The sequence below is a fragment of the Zea mays genome, chromosome 4 (genome assembly GCF_902167145.1).
Source record: "Zea mays cultivar B73 chromosome 4, Zm-B73-REFERENCE-NAM-5.0, whole genome shotgun sequence".
NCBI lineage: Eukaryota > Viridiplantae > Streptophyta > Magnoliopsida > Poales > Poaceae > Zea > Zea mays.
This window is the reverse complement of record NC_050099.1, coordinates 33,089,724-33,108,327: the sequence shown is the minus strand read 5'-3', so window position 1 is coordinate 33,108,327 and position 18,604 is coordinate 33,089,724. Positions and strand designations below refer to the sequence as shown.

At 45.8% G+C, this 18,604-nt stretch overlaps 1 protein-coding gene across 3 annotated transcripts; it reads right to left on the bottom strand.

Moving 5' to 3' along the window:
* Nucleotides 1-15,715: 15,715 nt before the first annotated feature.
* On the bottom strand, nucleotides 15,716-17,767 carry LOC103653057 (Mediator of RNA polymerase II transcription subunit 36a). Of its 3 annotated transcripts, none has more exons than XM_020551812.3 (4): nucleotides 17,338-17,753; nucleotides 17,181-17,261; nucleotides 16,344-16,412; nucleotides 15,716-16,141 (listed from the first exon to the last, which is right to left on the bottom strand). In XM_020551812.3, the coding sequence occupies exons 1-3, from the start codon at nucleotides 17,606-17,608 to the stop codon at nucleotides 16,408-16,410; spliced, it is 357 nt and encodes a 118-aa protein (XP_020407401.1). In that variant the 5' UTR covers nucleotides 17,609-17,753; the 3' UTR covers nucleotides 15,716-16,141; nucleotides 16,344-16,407. The 3 variants fall into 3 exon arrangements, with proteins under 3 accessions (XP_020407401.1, XP_023158109.1, XP_020407402.1); XM_023302341.2 differs by having other exon boundaries at nucleotides 16,231-16,412; nucleotides 17,338-17,750; XM_020551813.3 differs by lacking the exon at nucleotides 16,344-16,412 and having other exon boundaries at nucleotides 17,338-17,767.
* Between the last annotated feature and the right edge of the window lie 837 nt (nucleotides 17,768-18,604).

The following is an 18,604-nucleotide window of genomic DNA, read 5'->3' as shown; positions in this document are numbered from 1 at the left end:
CTTCTGCCTTCGAATGGGGTAGCAATAGTCAGGGTAGACAAACCCGATGGCATCAAATACCCGATTCAGCCTTTTCTTTTTTCGGCCTCCGAAGGCTGCTGACATTGCAGTATCTTCGGCCTTCGAGTAGGTCCCAAGCAGCTCATCACTTAAATTGTCAATGCTTTTCAACCACTCATCATCTGGCTCAATAAATTTATCTCCAAATTTAAAAGTGTACTTAAACCTGACAAGTCCACCTTCGTCGGCCTCTTTAATGGTTTCTTGTGGCATTTCCCATTTCTCCGCAAGCGGCCACACCCTGAAGGCAATATGCTCTTGTACTAAGTCCCTTGTTCCCATAAAAGAGCAGACAACGCCGAAGGCTCTTTGGCACTCTTCGGCGGCTTCATTCATTTCAACCTTCGGCCTCCGAAGGCCGAAGCTTTGCCAAATAGGACGCATGATTATACCTTTGATGTCTTCTCGTGTTTTCAGATCATTTTTTACATAAAACCACTCTGTCATCCAGCCGCTGGGCCATTTTTTCCGAAAAGTTGGCACGGGGCAGCTTGACCCAGACCGAGAAACAAATTTGTAGCAGCCAAAGTTATTGTGATACTGTTCCTTACCCCAAGGTATTGTCTCGTATGATAATTCGTGAATATTGCAGAAGCTTCTTGCATCAGGCTTCAGACCCTGGCTTCGCACGGCCCACACGAAGATATTCAGCCTTATAATTGCCTCGGGGGTAAGTTGATGAAGATAGACTTCAAAGATCTTCAGCACTTCCACGACGAAGCTGCTCAAGGGCAATCGCAGCCCAGCCTTCAAAAAGCTTCGGAATACCACGACTTCATTTTCTTCGGGGTCTGGGCAAGTCTTTTCCCCTTCGTCCGCCCTCACAATGGACAGATCCCGGAAATACCTTCCTCTCATATTAACAAGATGATTCTCTTTGATAGTTGATTTACCATAAACTGAATGGATTGGTCGCCAGGGGCGATCTTCGAAGTCTTCGCCACCGCTGTCCACATCAAAACTGTCACTGTCACCAGTATCTTCAGACAGCCCTTCCAGAATTTCCCTGGTGATCTTTTCTGTGTTGGTCTTCGACATTGCTATAAGAAACCCTAAGTTCTTCTCTTCATCAAGACTCAGCTTCATCTCAGCAGCAGCCTTCTTAGCAGCTTCAGACATCTTCGGAAACACTAAAAAACTGTTTTCAAAGCCGAAGCTTCAAAGCTAAAAGCTTAGCAGATCACAGTGCACAAGAGCTAAAAAATCACTGAGCAGGAGTGGTTGGCCAGAGAGCGTGCAAAATAAGTTTGCGGTATGGCCGTATTTATACGCTTGATGCGTTGAAAGTTGAAAGACCCCACTTGTCATTGAATGTTGCTATTCTAGCAAAGGGAAGGTGTTTTTTCGGACCTTCGGCATAAAGCCTTCGTTCATATCGCAATCTGAATTTATTATTTCAAACAAATTAATATTGCGAGGGGCTACTGTTGGGGACCTTCGGCGTCCGAAGGTCCTCAAAAACATGATTTAATAGTGTTTCTGGAGTATAATGTGCAAACAGGTATCTTCGGACTCGAATCGGTATCACAGAGGGAGAAGCTCAAAGCATACGAAGGTTGATACAGCACCGAAGCTGTGAGCAGAAAAGCTTCGGCATGGTGGCAGGAAAGGAAACCGACTTAAAGATGAAAAGGCTATTCGGACCTCGATGGATTACTATAGAGTTATTGTCAGATGTAAAGGGCATAAATGTAATTTTGTAAGGGCTGTGTCCCGTGTCTATAAATAGGTGAACAGTATCCCCGTACTGTTCACGCTGACTTGGCATTTGCTTTTGCGTCACGCTTGTACTTTTTACCTTCTCTCAGGACCGAAGGTACATTTGTAATTTGAAATCATTTCTATTTTTCCATGTTAATAAAATAGAAATGATTCTATGATGATGCTTATATTATATTTCATGCTTTATATGAATCCTTCGTCATTACTTGTTATGTTTACGAAGGTATGTCTCTTATGACCTTCGTCCGAAACTCATTATTTCCCGAAGGGACATAATGCTTCGAAGGACGAAGGACTTTAACACTTAACACTTTTTATGTTGCCTTGTTCTTAACTCTTAGCATTTGAGAACAAGTCCCCAACAGACAACTTAGCATAAAGATGATGATCGCGCAGTCGTTGAAGCACAATATGCAGGTGCTCAGTATGTTCGTCTTCATTCTTGGAATAGACCAGAATATCATCAATGAAGACGACCACGAACTTATCCAATTCTGGCATAAACACTGAGTTCATCAGGTACATGAAATAAGCCGGGGCATTGGTCAGCCCAAAAGACATCACCAGAAACTCATACAGTCCATATCTGGTAGAGAAAGCCGTCTTGGGAATATCGCTGGCACGGATCTTGATCTGATGGTATCCCGAGCGAAGGTCTATCTTGGAGAATACCTTGGCCCCAACCAACTGATCAAACAGAACATCAATGCGGGGCAGTGGGTATTTGTTCTTGATAGTCACCGCATTGAGAGGGCGGTAGTCAACACACATCCTCAAACTCTCATCCTTTTTCTTCACAAATAATGCTGGACATCCCCATGGTGAAGTGCTTGGACGAATAAACCCCTTATCCAACAACTCTTGCAATTGCTTCTTCAATTCTGCCAATTCCGCGGGAGGCATCCTATAGGGTTTCTTGGAGATAGGAGCAGTCCCGGGTTGCAATTCGATGGCGAACTCAATATCTCGGTCAGGTGGCATCCCTGGCAATTCGTCTGGGAAAACATCTGGGTAGTCGCAGACCACTGGGATCTTTTCCACCGGGGATTCTATCAGAACAAAGGCACAAGATCGGGTACAACCCTGGTTGGGTAAATACAACACAGTCTCGCCATAAGCAGGGGAATGAATTTCAATGGCTCTGGCTGCAATGTCCAATACTGCCTGATGCCTGGTCAACCAGTCAGTTCCCAATATAATATCCACGCTATCCAATCCTAAGATGAGCAGGGTGGTTCTAATCACCAGACTACCAAATTTTATAGGCACTTGCCTGTTGATTTGATAAGTGGCAACTCTGCCTCCTGGCGTTGAAATTGTAATGCCCCCATCGGTATGGTGAAAGGGCAACTGGCATTTGGCACTAAACTTAGCACTGATAAAACTATGCGATGCACCCGAATCAAATAAAATAATCGCAGGATAATTCAAAACTGTAAAGATACCGGTCATGACGGGTGCTCCCTCTGGGATATCAACCATGGTGGTGAAGTTCAGCCTGCCTTGCCTCACTTGCACCTTCTGCCTCTTGCCTTGGTTCTGGTTAGCATTCTGCCCCTGCCTCTGCTGGTTCCTGGGGCAATTCTTGGCATAATGCCCAGTGTTGCCACAAGTGAAGCACCTGTTGTCATTGGCCTGGCGGTACTGCTGCTGCTGATTATTCCTCGGAGCTGGGAACTGGTTGCGGTTGGGTGCCTGCTGCTGCTGCTGCTGAGGTCGGATTACCCATCGCCCTTGCTGCTGCTGGGGTCCCCTGCCCTGGGTGTCGGACACAATCCTGAAGCGCTGTGGCTGAACTGAGGGTCCTGCCACAGGGGTCTTCCTCTTCTTCTCTGCCTGTCTAGCTGTAATGCAGTCCTCTTGGGAGATAGCCATGTTGACCAACTCATTGTAGCTGTTGGCCCTGACGGTGTTGAGACGATCCCGGAGCTTAGTGCTGAGCCCCCTTCTGAATCTGTCCCTCTTCTTCTCATCTGTATCTGCATGATATCCCGCATACTGGCACAAGTCATTAAAGGCCTGGGCGTACTACAACACTGTCCTGTTGCCCTGAGTGAGTGCCAAGAACTCATTGAGCTTCCTGTCCATGATCTCGGCTGGTATATGGTGTCCTCTAAAAGCTGCCTTAAACTCCCTCCACTCCACCTCTCGGTCCTCTGGCTGCATAGCAAGAAAGTGATCCCACCAAGTCCTTGCAGGTCCGCGAAGCTGCTGGGTGGCGAACCTGACTTTGGTGACCTCTGAGCAAACTCCATGGAGCAGTGGAAATTTGGATTCCACCACTCGCAGCCACACATCTGCGTCAAGTGGGTCCTCCGCCCTTGTGAACAGTGGAGGCTGGGTGCTGAGGAATTCCTGATAAGTGGCCGCCGCGGGGTGACGCTGGTGGTCTCCACCACCATAATGCTGGGGTGGTGGCTGACGTTGAGCCAGCTGCCTCAGGATCTCATTCTGCTGAGCCATGAGCTCCTGCAGAGTGGGAGGTGGGGGTGGTGGTGGAACGTGCTTGTTCTGGCCACGACGCTGCCTCCCGGCCATCTGAAACAAACACATACTTACTTAACACCATAGTTCCAAATTTCAAGATTTTATCACGGGGAAGGGTTAAAACAGCATGATAGACTCTGATTCACAAAAGGGATTTTAAGAGGCATAATTTCTTCCTTCCAAAAATTAAACTGATAAAAGCATCCATCAACCAAGCTCCCAAGGAAGTTTAACACGATTACATCAAATTGTTCCAAAATGACTCAACTCTATCTAGCCTAGTACCCCAAGGGTGCAAAAGCTAAGCTTGCTGCGAGGAGTCTGACTGTCCAACTTCTAAGCCTACCCTGGACACCTAGTGAGCGAACGAAGCAACACTTGACTCGGGGGAAGGTGGTCTTCCCGAGCCAGCAGTGTCCACACTGGAGGCAGGCTCATCTCCTCCCTCAATGTCGACGTCCTCGTTGGCCTCCTGGTCCTGGATCTCCTGGTGGTGCATGTCCAGGTGCTCGTTAGCCTCAGCAAGCTGCTGCTGAGTGTTAAGGAGCTGATCCTCGAGGACCTCGATGGTGTTCTCCCTGGTGCCCACCAGCTCCTCCAACTCCTGAATATCAGTGGATAGCTGCTCCACCTGCAAGTCCTTCTCCACCATTTCTTGAGACAAGTCAACCACGAGCTCCTCTCTGTTATCCAACGTGATCTTTGTTGCCTCCAGCAGTGCCATCAGATGGGACATTGCCTCACCGCGCATCACTTGCAGACGGTACAGAGCATTCATGCACCGTACTGTCAAGTGCGCAGTCTGCCCTGGGTAGATGGCCCAGATGTCCTTGGCATGCTCCACCTGATCCTTCCACATTGGGTCGTCCTCCTTCTCAGCGAGGAACAAGCCAATGGGGTGGGTAGCCAGCTCCAAGGGATGGAATCCGCAAAAGGTGGTCAACCCATGTAGAGCGATCGCCTCGATCGTGTCCTCTGCCCGGTACCCGAAAGACTCTGAGTCCAAGGAGCGCCAGCCTGGCTGCAGGGGATGAGGCTTCAAAGTCATCCTCACCCTACAGCGGGGCACCCGGTGCTTCTCGAACTGCTGCACCGCGTACTGAGGTGGTGTCGTATATCCGGCCCCCTGAAGTACTTCCCACAAAATGCGGGGAAAGCCCTCTCGTGCAAGTCCGTCAGTGTGGGTCAGTGCATTTCCGTCATCGGAGGATCCATGGGAAGTCATCTGTGTACGGTTAAGCGTAAGTAAAAGAAAAAGAATTATAAAAAGAACAAGGAAAGTAAAACTCAGCCTTTCTCTAGTTAAGCAAAAAGGCACTAGGGACCTAGTTGGTTGTTATCTTGTTTTTAAGTCCTTTACTCGGTTATCCATTTGCGTAGTTATGAATGCATGCATGCTCGTCCTGAACGGCCTCACAACAAGACAAAAGGAATAGGGAGGAACTCCCATCCTGTAAAAGTGGCCTGTAGGGCCTAGTTACTTAGCCACCTAGCTACCCTTCTATGACCCTAAGGCTTCACGTCCTAGGTCTATCCTGCTCGTCCTACTATCTATCCAACCTTGTTTCTATCCAGTTTTATTTAGAAAATTGATGGTATTTACATTTTATTGATTCCTCTGTGGTGGTACAAGCTCCGATACCAGCTGTGGCGGAACTGCCCGAATTATTCCAACTTAAGTGTCCAAGTCCTGCCTTAGAGGCTAGACCACACTTAAATGGGAATAACCCGTCAATCCCTCGGATCTAGTCCGACACGGCCACTGACAGGATCAAGTACCACATTCTCACTCGAAGGTGAGTCACAGAGCAAATACAATAAAGCATAAAACCATACATGCCATAATGTTAAATTATTACATCACCATCATCATCATCGGAGTTTTTGCAAAAGTAACCATCATTGTTTGAAGTGCAGCGGAATAACTAACGATAATTAAACAGAGAGATGGGGAAGCCTGTCCCATCACTCCTCATGCTCCTCCTCGGCCGAGGCAGGGTCCCACTCGACAGTCCAACCCGGTGGCAGGGTGGTCGGCCAAGTTATCCCAGCAACCATCTCCTCCAGAGAACCTGTAAAAAATTATGCCACAAGCAAGGCTGAGTATACTAATACTCAGCTAGACTTACCCGGTGTGAGGAGTCTACTCCTCTACCTCTAGACATGCAGCTGTTTGGCTGTGGGGTTTGGTTGCCAAAAGCACTAGCTGAGTTTCTAAGTCAAGATTTTAACTTAGTCAAGTTAAGTGTGACTCTCTTAAGGCTAAAAGTGTACTATCTATTCATACAAAGTAGCAAACATTTTAGCAATCAACATCTTATATCATCTCCGCATCATTCCACTTGTTACTCAATGTAGCAGCATGGATCAAGCAGTCTCATTAGCTGCGAGAAGCAGACGATTCGAATCGAGTTTTTATCCTTGCAAGGTAAACCTAAACACACGACATGCAGGGGCACTCCGTCCCCACACATATCAACCGTCCCCATCGATTCCCCGTCAGCAGAGAGGGGCTCACCGCCTTGGCGTACAATGCCTCACTGACCCCGACTGGCCGTCGTGCAGTGACCGCACTTGTACCCACCATAACCGGAATGGGAGACCTCGTCTCAGGTCGCGTGAGGAGGGCAATCTGCTGCCAGGTTCAATCAGGTACTAGGCTTACCGATTTACCATATTTCTCGGCATGTGCTTAGTACGTTCAAACGCTTGACTCACGGTACCACACCTTAATCCTTATTCAAATTTTTATCCCGTAGACAACCAATCCCCATGGATTGTTGCCCACAACCCAACATCATTATGATACGAAAGTGGATACAATCAATTTCCTGACCTCGCGCGAGTGCTAGAAAAATCACTCGACTTCTACCGAGATTCCTGATTAATAAAGCAGCTACTCGACTTAGCATACTAGTATTCATCTCAATGGGATTCCTGAGATCATGCAACTAGGGTTTCAGTCAACTCCTACACCTAAGTGCACAATCAATCCTACAATCATTAAGTATAGTAAAATAGCATAAATAACAGGTTATGCATAAAACCGGGGCTTGCCTTCCAAAGCTGTGGCAGGCAGGTCCTCTGGTGCAGGCTCGGGTGCTGGATCTGGGGCTACCTCCTGAGCAGCTCCTTGCTCCGGCACGAGGATGTACTCTCCGTCAGCAAGATTACAGTCTATCGAAATGCAATAAACATGTATGTCATGATGATGCAAGATTTAAGAACATTAAGCTAAAGAAACTAAGTCAAGAATTAACTCAGGGTTTCTTAGTCATGCGGGGCTCCCAGTAGGTTAGGCTTATTACTCTTTAGGCTTGGGTTTTCAGTGAGGATAACATAGTGGATTGGTATTGCCTTGATACATTTTTGTGGATAGATTACAAAGGTTTTAGGATGGCATTAATTCACATTTTTCATTTTCCTTTCCTTAATTTCCATTTAGGGTTTCTAGGGTAGGTTTGAACTACGACAGTGTTTTAATAATTTCCAAAAATTCTGTAAAAATTACAGTGGGTTGTCACTTGCTATTCTAGCTTGTCTTAAGAATTTGAGGCTTAGAGTATAAATGTTAGGTTTTAAACAAAAATAACAAAAGTTAGGCAAAAAGGGCCACTTTACACTACACCTTCTAGTTAGGGGTAGGTTCTGTCCTAGAGGTTATTTTTGTTGGCATCCTTTGGTAATAATAGGACTCTGTGCTAAAAATCACAGAAAACTAAGGGGTGGTTATTTAGTTATGATTTTCTTAAGTTTAATGTCAAAAAGGCACTTTCTACTACCTTATTATTTGAAAAATGTCAAACAGCAGATTTCATATTTTTCTTAGGTTCTTTCTAATAAAACAATAATTATCCCAAGGGTGGGGGTGTTTTCACCTTGGGGTTATTTTTGTAGAGTTTTTCTAAGTTTCACTTGTTTTATTTAAACAAAAGGGATCTCACTTATTTTACACTAAAACAGGGTATGATATATTTTTCCAGTGAGCTATGTTGAATAAATAACCTAACAAAAATAGAGGTATTCTCTGGCCTATTAATTAATTTACCTTTTCTATTTTCCTTATTCTTAGGCATATTATAGAATAAGGGGTAAAACTAACTCAAATGGAGTGGACAGAGAGGTTTAACATTTTTAAACAGGTTAGTAGGTAAATATAAACTTCTCCAAATTTTCCTAACCCTAGTCAAATATCCTAACTATTTTTCTTACTATTATTTAGCTTTTGGCCAAAACTAACATTAATTCAGAACTTTTAAGTTTTCCTCATTACCAAGGGGTTTTATATTTTTCTTAATTAGGTTACATTAATTTGAGTCTGACAAAATTGGTTTGACCAAATTTGGATGATTTAAACAGAAGTTATGCATTTTCAAAGTTGCTGTTCAATTTAAAACAAATTTAATTTAAGGGTTTCTGGAAAAACAGTTTGCACCGGGGTCCCTGGGTTTAAACTAAATCCACCTTCACAGATCTACCCCCACGCCACTATTCCCCTGTGTCACTGACCTTACACAAAACCCCCTGACCTTTCTTCCCTCTCACCCGCAGTCCTTCCCTTCACTGAAACAGTAACCGCGGGAAAGAAAAGGGCGGCGCGGCTTACCGGCGGCGAGGGAGGTCCGGCGAAGGGTGGGGTCGGCTTGGGGAGACTCTGGCGGTCACGTCGAGGTACGGCTCGGCGTCGGAGGTGGCCGGAATCGCCCGGTCCACGCGTGCAGGCGGGTGTCCTCGTCGGCGGCGAGTACACCGGCCAAACTACGGCGAACTGGCGCAATCCGAGGGCACGGTTAGCATCACGGGGTCACGCAACGACTGTGTGCACAAGGAATCGAAGGATGGTGGAGTGGCTTACCCGGTCCACGTGCTCCGGTGGGGGTGAGAGCTCCGGCGAGCGTGGACTGGCTTCTCTGGCGAAGGAAACTCCGATTCCTTGCTCGGGGAGCCTCACGGAGGTGTGCACAAGCTTCTCCGAGGGCAGGACGGGGTTGGGGATGGCTCTGCTGGCCGGTCTACGGTGGCAGAGGGGTTGAGCGGCCGCGGGTTCGCTGCGCACGGACAAACGGCGACGAGCTAACTCCGGTGAGGTGTGGAGGGTGTGCGGAAAGGTGTAGCCGAAGCCTGGGAGGGATTTATAAGCTCGGGCGCGGGCCACGGCGCGGGTTTGGCTCGGGCGCGGCGCGGGGCGTGCGAGGGCGCGCGCGAGCGTGCTCTGGCGCGGCAGACGGCGTCGAACACGTGGCAGTGAGTTTCTTCCAATGTTCAAACGCTTCCAGAGATCGCAAACGTGCGAATCTCGCCATGAATCCGGCGCAGACCTCCTCCTGGCACCTAGGGCTATCTCACATGTGTGAGTTCCAAGGGATGATACGCCCTAGATAGGGAGATAGACGGGCGCCAAATCTGGCTTGTCTCCCTGCCCGCTCAGCGACAAAACTGATGTCAAGTGTTGTCAAACGTCTGAGTCTCGGCCTCAAATTTTTCCAGGGGGTGCCTTAAGTGGTATAGCACATTTTTGGTAGAGAACCCAAGTGGTTTTGGCGCCATCTTCAAAGTGAACACGGCTGGTCTTTGAATTAGGGCTAAAATGTGACTTAGAGGGAAAATGAGAGCTCTAGCTCTCTCTCCACTTGGAGATTTGAATTGTGGTTTCTCCAGGGACCTTTTTGCAATATTTCCCTCCCTTAATTGATGGTTATAATGTTACTTAGGGTTTGGGTAAAAGTTACACATGCTTTGCCCACTTGCTCACTTTCTTTCCCCCCTTACTTAGGGTTTTGGAAGATAGGGCTTAGGAGAGGTCTAGGGTTCTTCTCCCCCTTGATTCAAGGTAGTAAAGGTGCAAGGATTAGAGTAATGCTTCTCATGTCATTGGCCACTTGATTAGCACAAGAGCTCCAAAGTTCTCATGTGGTGCCCTAAGTCTTTACCTTTGTGAAAATGGCTTCTAGTGCCAAGGTGGCTCTAACCAAGGTAACACCTGGGGTGTTACATGAATACTTTGTGTGGTGGGTTACAAGGAGGTTCTCTAGTATCGAGGATGTTAGAGAACCGAGTGGATGGCTAAGTAGTGAGATATATATTGAGGGGATGCCCCCTAGGCCTTATATACTTGACTGTGAGGTGTTACATGTGGATATGATAACAATGTGAGCCTAAGTAATAGTGAACCGACTGAGCCTATCTTCCTATAATTCCGCCGACCTATCCCCGCTCTGTTCCGATGTATGAGGCCCCTACGCGGGAAGGTCGGATCCTTATTGCGGTTGTCGTTCAAACTCATTGGGCCGTGTGGGCCTGCGTCAATCCAATCTTGTGTCAATCCACTTTAGCGGACATGCCTCCCCAGGCCCACGAAGGGGTGACCTTGCGAATTATTGGGCCCGCGGGCCTTTCGCGAGGTCTTTTATCCTTCCAGTGGACCTGTGGGATATCTGTCCCCCACACGAACCCAAGAAGGAGAGGAGCAAAGGCAAGGCGCTAACAAGTGTTAGAACTTGGGATGATTCTTCAAGTGAAGATGAACCTCCAAGGACGCGCAGCCACCGGTACTCATCACGCTCATCACGGTCATCACACAAATGCCTTATGGCAAGAGGTAAAATGAGCATTCCATCCTCTAGTGATGATAGTAGTAGTGATGATGATGGTGAGGGAAAGCCCTCCGTAGATGAACTTGCGGAAGCCGTTAAATTTTTCCAGGATGTTTGCACTAAGCAAAAAGCTCAACTTAAAACTTTGAAAAAATAAGTTTATTAGCTCCCAAAATGATTACAAAGGATTGCTAGAAAATTTTGAAACTTTTGCAAACCTAAATTGTGAGCTGTCAACTAAAATTGAGCTATTAGAGTCTAGTGCTCCATCCACTGCTATTGATGATGGCCTTATTAAAAAGAATGAAAAACTTAAGGCTAAGTTAGCTAGCTCCCAAGAAGCTATTGAAAATTTGCTAGAGAAAATGGAAATTCTTAGCATACACAATAATGAGCTAACTACTAAGCTAGAAAACATCGGTAGCACCCCAGCAACATCTTTAGTTGAAATACCTAAAATTATTAAGAAAGATGCTTCTACTTCTTGCTTTGATTTAATTGATGATTCTAACCCCTGCAACCAAGTTCTTGTTAAGAATATTGTTGTAGAAACATGTTCGGACGAGGTTGCAAAGGAAAATGAACAATTAAGGCAAGAAGTGGCTCGCCTTGTCAAGGCTTTGTATGACAAGAAAGGCAAAGCCAAACAAATCTGACCTCCACAGGATAACACCACTGCGGGAGTGAATAAGCCTATGGAGGGAGAAACTGTGATTTGTAGGCTATGCAACATGGAAGACCATAAGTCTTTCCAATGCAAGGCGATGACCGGGGATAAACAAAGGCAAAATCTCAAGCAAAAGCCATCAAGCAAAATCTCCAACATCTACATCAGAAAGGTTGACAACAAGGCTGCTACACCATATTTGATCAAGAAGAAAAAGAATGGAAAGGTGATAGCAATCAAGGCCAACAAGAAAGCCAACAAAGGAAAGGGGGCCAAACGCATCTGGGTGCCAAAGGAAATAATTTCAACTATGAAAAGCACCAAGAAGGTTTGGATCCCGAAAGGGAAGTGAGTGGACCGAAGGTCGGCAGGGAATTTGGAGACTTGGCAAAGTTGGGATGTATATCATGGGATACATCATGTTTGATCAAGTTTATTGCCAAGTGGGTTAGTGAATATTTTAGACCCAAATTTCCTACCCATGACTAAGGTAACTAGATTTACTGTATTTCTTATTTTTAGATATGAGTATCTATCTGTTATGTATCTAGTTTTACCTTTCATGCCTAGTATTACATTTTGCACTTACTTTGGTTTAAATGCATGCATACTAGGAAAATCACATGGTAGATCCGCTTGTTTTAAATTCATACACTTAAGCAAGCCTACATGACTTAAAATATGCATTTGAGCACGGCACATAGCTCCTTTATCACTCCAAAATAAATGATGCATCAATTGATATTGTTAATATTACAAGTGGTAGAACACTCACATCCTACAAAGTGTATCATTTAACTTATATGTGCTAAAGATCGGATTATAGATAATTTGCCCCTCTTGATATCAAATCAAAAGTGCATGTCTCCTGCAAGTATTCAAAACTTGTATGCACACTTTCAGGGGGAGATTACTCTATAATCTAATACTTTGAGACTAACACCTTTTCAAGTTTATTTCATGTGATAGTCTCATTGTAAGGAAAATGAGGTCCCTGGAGAAAGACAACAATCTTCCACTGCAAAATCTCCAAGAACTCTCATGTCTCTCAAGCTCGCCATTGAATTTCAATCGGTATCTTTTGAGACTACATCAAGCATCATTTACATGTCTTCTCCAATATTTGATTAGACTATATTTCATATCATATACTTCCATGTTGCTAAAAATGCATAAGTGGTTAACTCATATTCTGTTACCCATGCATAAGGGAAGTTAGTCTTTTCAAATCATGTTTTGCACCTCTATTTCTCACATGCTTTTTCCTAAGTAGAAGATCTCTGTCAGGGGGAGTTTTTCTTCGTCTCTAAAGGGGGAGAAAACTCTTTCTAAAGGAGAACACTCATTTAGGGGGAGTAATCATCTGAGGGCAATTCTTTACTTCCTACATGCTTTTAATGTCTTCCTTTTCGGTGGTTGATGCCAAAGGGGGAGAAGTTTAGAAACCAAAGCAATGAAAACTATATCAAACACCAAACACCACCAATTTAAAATTTTAATGGTTTTTCAAGTGGTCTTGGTTATTTGGTCCAAAAATAGGAAGCAAGTGAATTATGAAGTTAGGGGGAGGCTTAAGTCCATAATATCACATTGTGAGGACAAACATGCATCCTAGCAAGTAGATTGCATATTGTCATTCAAATAATTTTATTATTTGCTTGCTTTGGTTGTGTTGTCATCAATCACCAAAAAGGGGGAGATTGTAAGGAAAATGGACCCCGGGCCATTTGGCTAATTGAGTTTTGGTGTTTGATGATCAACAAAATCCGTGAACTAATAAGTTTTCTAGTGATTGTGTTTATAGTTCACAGGATGCAATATTAACTTGGACTAAGGAATTGAGGAAAGCAACACCTCAAAAGAAGACATTAAAGAGATCTAAGAAAAGTCCAAGTGTGCTGCCTGCGGACTGTCTGTGCGTGGAGCACCGGACTGTCCTGTGGCATATCGGACTGTCCGGTGCCCACACGCCGGACTGTCTGGTGCACCAGGGAACCGCAGCCCAATGGCTAGTTCTAGGTGGCACCCGAAGAGAAGACCACCGGACTGTCCGGTGTGAAGTCCGGACTGTCCGGTGTGGAAAGCCTGCGGCACCAATGGTCACCTGCTCTAACAGGGTAACGGCTAGGCGCACCAGACAGGCTACAATGCTCTGTCCGGTGCACCACCGGACTGTCCGGTGTGCCGCAGAAAGCAGCAGCTTTTCTCCAACGGCTCTATTTGTGTTGGGGGCTATAAATACACCCCCAACCGGCCACTTCCAAGTGTGGGAGCCCAAGAGGCATACCAAGGCATATAGTAGACATTCCCAAGTGCTCTTACACCCAAGTGCTTAATAGAATCACTCGGTGATTAGCGTAGGTGCTTTGCGAATTGCTTAGGTTAGTTAGACCACTTTAGCGCTTGCTCTAGGTGAACCCTAGATTGTTGAGTGAGTTTAGATAAACCTCACAACCCCTCGGCTCTTGCACGGGCCGTTGTAATTGTACCGAGTGGGGTGAAAGTCTTGCGAGACCGTGACAACCGCGTTTGTGTCACGGCCACCACCGTGTACCGGAGGGAACGAGGCTCGCGGCGTTTCGGCCGGAAGCTCGATAATGGAGACGACGGGGAGCGTCCGAGAGGAGCCGGAAGCGGAGCACCACTAGCGCGTGGAGAAGGCCCGCGGCTCTCTACGGAGTTACTCGACCAAGGTGCTTGGCCCTCGCATGGGCTTCCCTTTGCGTAGGAGCACCAACGAGGATTAGTCGGGACCTTGCGCGGTTCTGGATACCTCGGTAAAAATACCGGCGTCATCCACGAGAGTTTGCTTCTCTACTTTGCTCTTTAAGTTTCCGCATTTATATTAAGCATTTAAGTTTCAATCTTGTAGTCATACTTATTTAGTGTAGATTGAAACTTAGCGTTTGCGGTAGAGATAGCAACACTTAGACAAAACCTAGTTTGCACATTCTAGTTTGACTATTTGTATAGGTTTTGCTCTAGGGATTTAATTGTGGCGTAGTTTAGTAAAAGTTTTAGAAGTCCTAATTCACCCCCTCTTAGGCGTCACCCGTTTCCTACAGGTACAAATGTCTTGATCCCAATTGTGGTCGCATCTATATCTCAAGAGATGTTAGTTTTTATGAGAATGTTTTTCCCTTCCAGTGTTTGTCCTATGATCCTAACACTCTATTATGTAACAAAGAAATGAACGATCATAGTATTTTGTTGAGTTATGATTCTATGCATGTTCGTTTGCATGTTGTTTCTTTGGATGTAGTAGATCCGGCGTAATCCTTGGTGCCAGTACCATCTCCCGCTTGGACGGAGGAGCCTCAGGATTCAGCAGACAATCATCATATGCCCTGTTCGGAATCAGTGGACGCCAATCCATCTACCTGCACTCTGCCTAGGACGGCACCACCTTGTGGCCAACAGATTTGGTCCCTGCTTCTAGTTTTGAGGAGCATGCAATACTGGCACCGGTGTCTCACCCTGCTAAACACCCTTACGACACCAGACTTCGGCACAATATTCATAAGCCCAAGCAACGCACAGATGGCACTGTTACATACTCTGTGGTGCGGTCCTCTAATTTAGCCTCTACTTCTCACATTGTTGTTGTTAATAATCCTCTTTGGAGACAGGCTATGTATGATGAGTATTGTGCTCTCATTAAAAATGCTACTTGACACCTTGTTACTCCTTTATCTGGCTTGAATGTGGTCGATTGCAAATGTGTCTTCAAAATAAAGCAGAAACCTGATGGCTCGATTGATCACTATCCGCACCATCTCATCTTGGATCATCGCATGCGTTGACTTTATTTGAGATTATGTTTGGTTGCTTGTATGTGGGAGACACTGCCTGCATGGGTGGATGCAAAATAAACAATTTTGATGCTATTAACCTGCATCCACTCATATGCTCAAAATTATCGTATCTGGCTTGGTCATGGCGGCGCCAGGCTGCACATGGACGCGCAGCCATCCAATACTCTCGACTGGTTGCTAGAGGATTCATTTATTTACGATCAAATATCTGAGTTATAGTTTCTCGTCACCTGATACGTTTTACTTGATTTCCCCTCTCTCCATCATCAAGCTACATCTCATCTTTAACCGCTCACACATCGACAACGAGAACCGTCACCTAAAAATAATATAGTACTAGGTGAATGTTCGTGCATTGCAACAGAAACATCTAAAAACACAATAATTTATATACAAATGGGTGTTATATTGTTATGAAAAAAGATTTCATAATCTATTTGTGATTCTAGGCTCCTAGCCATACATAAATATTGTTATTTTAATCTAGCTATTTCACCACTACATTGCAACTAACCACCACTATATTGTAACCATCAGTATCATGCAGACATCTTAATAAACCATAATACAATGAAGCATCCTTATTGGACAAGATGAGCGCGGATTATGATCTATGAGGTGATCAGGTAGCCTTCTGCTTCTTGGGCATTCTATAACCGCCCACAACACATGCATGGTCATGCTCGTAGGGCTCCAACGTCACCTGCTAGGCAGACTTGAATTGATGTGCTTTGAACTTCTCCAACTTCAACAGCGAACACGGTCTCAGCAGACAGGGTGGAGTCGATACAATTACCCTAAACAAAATGTTTTCTTGTTAGATTAGATCAATGCAGACCAAGATTGCATATCTGTATGCCTATATGACAACTGCTACAAGACCGACCCAAGTGCTGGCACCTCGCAGGACCTTTCACACAACAAAAAGTCCTCTCACCACTGTAAGAGACCTGTCCTTCAGACAACTGCTACAAAATTAAGAATAATAGCTCGGAGTACCTTGATTAAAATGACAAAGTGGCCATCGTTCTTCAAGAAGTATGAAGCATTAAGGGTTAAGATCCTAACCTACAGAATAACACATTCACACAATATTTAAAAGTCATAAAACACTGGCATGACAATTTCCCCCAACCAAAATGGCTGCATCATGTTTGAAAATTTTCTAGTATGTGAATGAATGAGCATTCTTAACAAAATTATTTGTGTTCTTGTTTAGTTCAGAATTCTTGATGCAGTAAACCTTTGCCCATCTACAGTTCCACTACATCAATTAGTAAGTTTAGGCTATCAAGTAAGAACGAAAATAAACTGATGTGTAAGTTTTAACTGAACAATAACCACTTCAAAGAGCATCCCCTAGCGTTAAATGGCAAAAAACACTTACTCGTTAATTCCAACAAACTGAAGAATTGTTATATTTCAAAGGCAAAAACAAAGAATATTGGTATATTATTGGGCTTCCAACTCAGCTAGATGGTAAAACAATATTCTCTAATGAAACAACACCAAGAAAAAACCAAAAGTTGAAGCAGAATTAGAGGAGAAACCAGCATAGCCACAAGAATTGCATAGGAATCCCCTGCCCTGGCCCGGCCACTGCGGACGAGGTGCCCCGCTGTTGTCGCGACGGCGGGACGAAGAGGGCTCGCCAGGACCAGACTTTTGGCAAAGTCCGCCACCACAGCGCTAGAGCTTAGCCAATGGCGCAACATGAACATTAAGCCTTGGGCAGTGGCAACAACGAACGCATACACCAAGACACACAACAACAAATGCAAAGCTACAAAGATCTAAACAATGTAAGAATTGCAAAGGCGCATGCCACGGTCTTACTCTTGTAGTCATTCAGGGTGTTGTAGGTGAAGAGCCAGAGCAAGTCCAATGACGATGCGTACTGTGTGCCAGTCAGCTGCACTGATAAACAAACAAACCTGTGTTAGATCGCGCCGCGCACCACCTAATCACCTAATCGACGTGAAAACAAACAAACCTGTGTCAGATCGATCGGGCGAGGCGGGGGCGAGTGCTGGGGCACATGGCTTTCTCAGGTGGCTTCCGCCGCGAGGACCATCCTGATCCACGCCATTGAGTGAGAAAGACAGCAGGTGCTGGAGGGAGGAAGCGAGGACAACGGTGGGGGAGAGGGCGACATCTTGGGCGCGGGCGAGGTTGCGGGCGTAGGCGCGGACTGGAGGCGAGCCTTCCATCGACGGCGCGGGCGCGAGATCTCGAGACGAAGAGACGCGGACTGAAGGCTTCATCTTTCATCTACGTTCAGTCCGTGAATGGCAGTATGTGGGGGTGAGGACTTCCGAGGATGGCCCACAGGATGGAAGCATGATGAAGCCTGATATGAACGCCCATGTTACCTTTTTATAGAGTAGTAGAGATATAGATAAAGCTTTTACATTGTTTGTATCGTTGGAGACAGCCTTTATGTACTAACGTAGCTTGCCGTGATGACCAACGGAGCCGAGCCACATCAGGCGGAGCTGCAGGCTGCGGGAGGAGATGGGAAGGCGCCATCAGGGCCGGGACCCCGGCGGGGACGCATGGATGGATGGATCCGTATGCGCTGGCTGCCGTCCCGCTCGCTATTCCATCGGCCGTCGGCGTCGGCACATCCAGCGCACGCTCTCACGCCCAACGCTGGCGCGCCACCGCCAAACGCCAGGCGCGGGCCAGCCATGTCCATGTGTACCCCCCGCGCGTTCGTCCAGTAGTGTCCGGTTGATCAGCTAGCGAGCGTGTCACATTTTGGTCTCGCTCGCGTCAAAACCGGGGGAGAAATTAGGAGGCCGACAGTTCCGCGTACAGATTGCTAGCTCTCTGTCCCAAAATAAAATTTTGCAATGTAATATGTGATTAGTTCGCGCGTCAAAACCAGGGAGAGAAATTAGTTCACGCCCGTCAACTAATATGCAATCAGATCTTATATGGAAGGGAATCACTTAGTTCATTAGATCAATGATCTAACTGTACACATAATCATAGTTTGTTAGAGGTTTTTCTATAAATCTTTACGACCTGGTGGTAGAAGGGTTTAAACGTTAAATATGATATTGAATCATAATCTAACGGAACATGAACCTCACTTCAACGTAAGATTTCAATGCATATTAGATGTTGCCGCATGGGAGGTACGACGTACTGATTAGGCGTGGACTCAAAAGCTTACGGGCACTTGATAAATGGTCAGGCCATGAGTGATTGCATAGTTAAGCATCGTCACTGCGCGTCTACACCATCAATCCATC

What these genes read in the sequence shown, in the direction of transcription:
- LOC103653057 (XM_020551813.3), bottom strand. Translation starts at nt 17,608, where the DNA reads ATGAAGCCTTCAGTCCGCGTCTCTTCGTCTCGAGATCTCGCGCCCGCG. An exon ending in GCCCGATCGATCTGACACAG is followed by an intron (nt 17,262 to 17,337) that starts GTTTGTTTGTTT and finishes TTTGTTTATCAG; the next exon opens with TGCAGCTGACTGGCACACAG.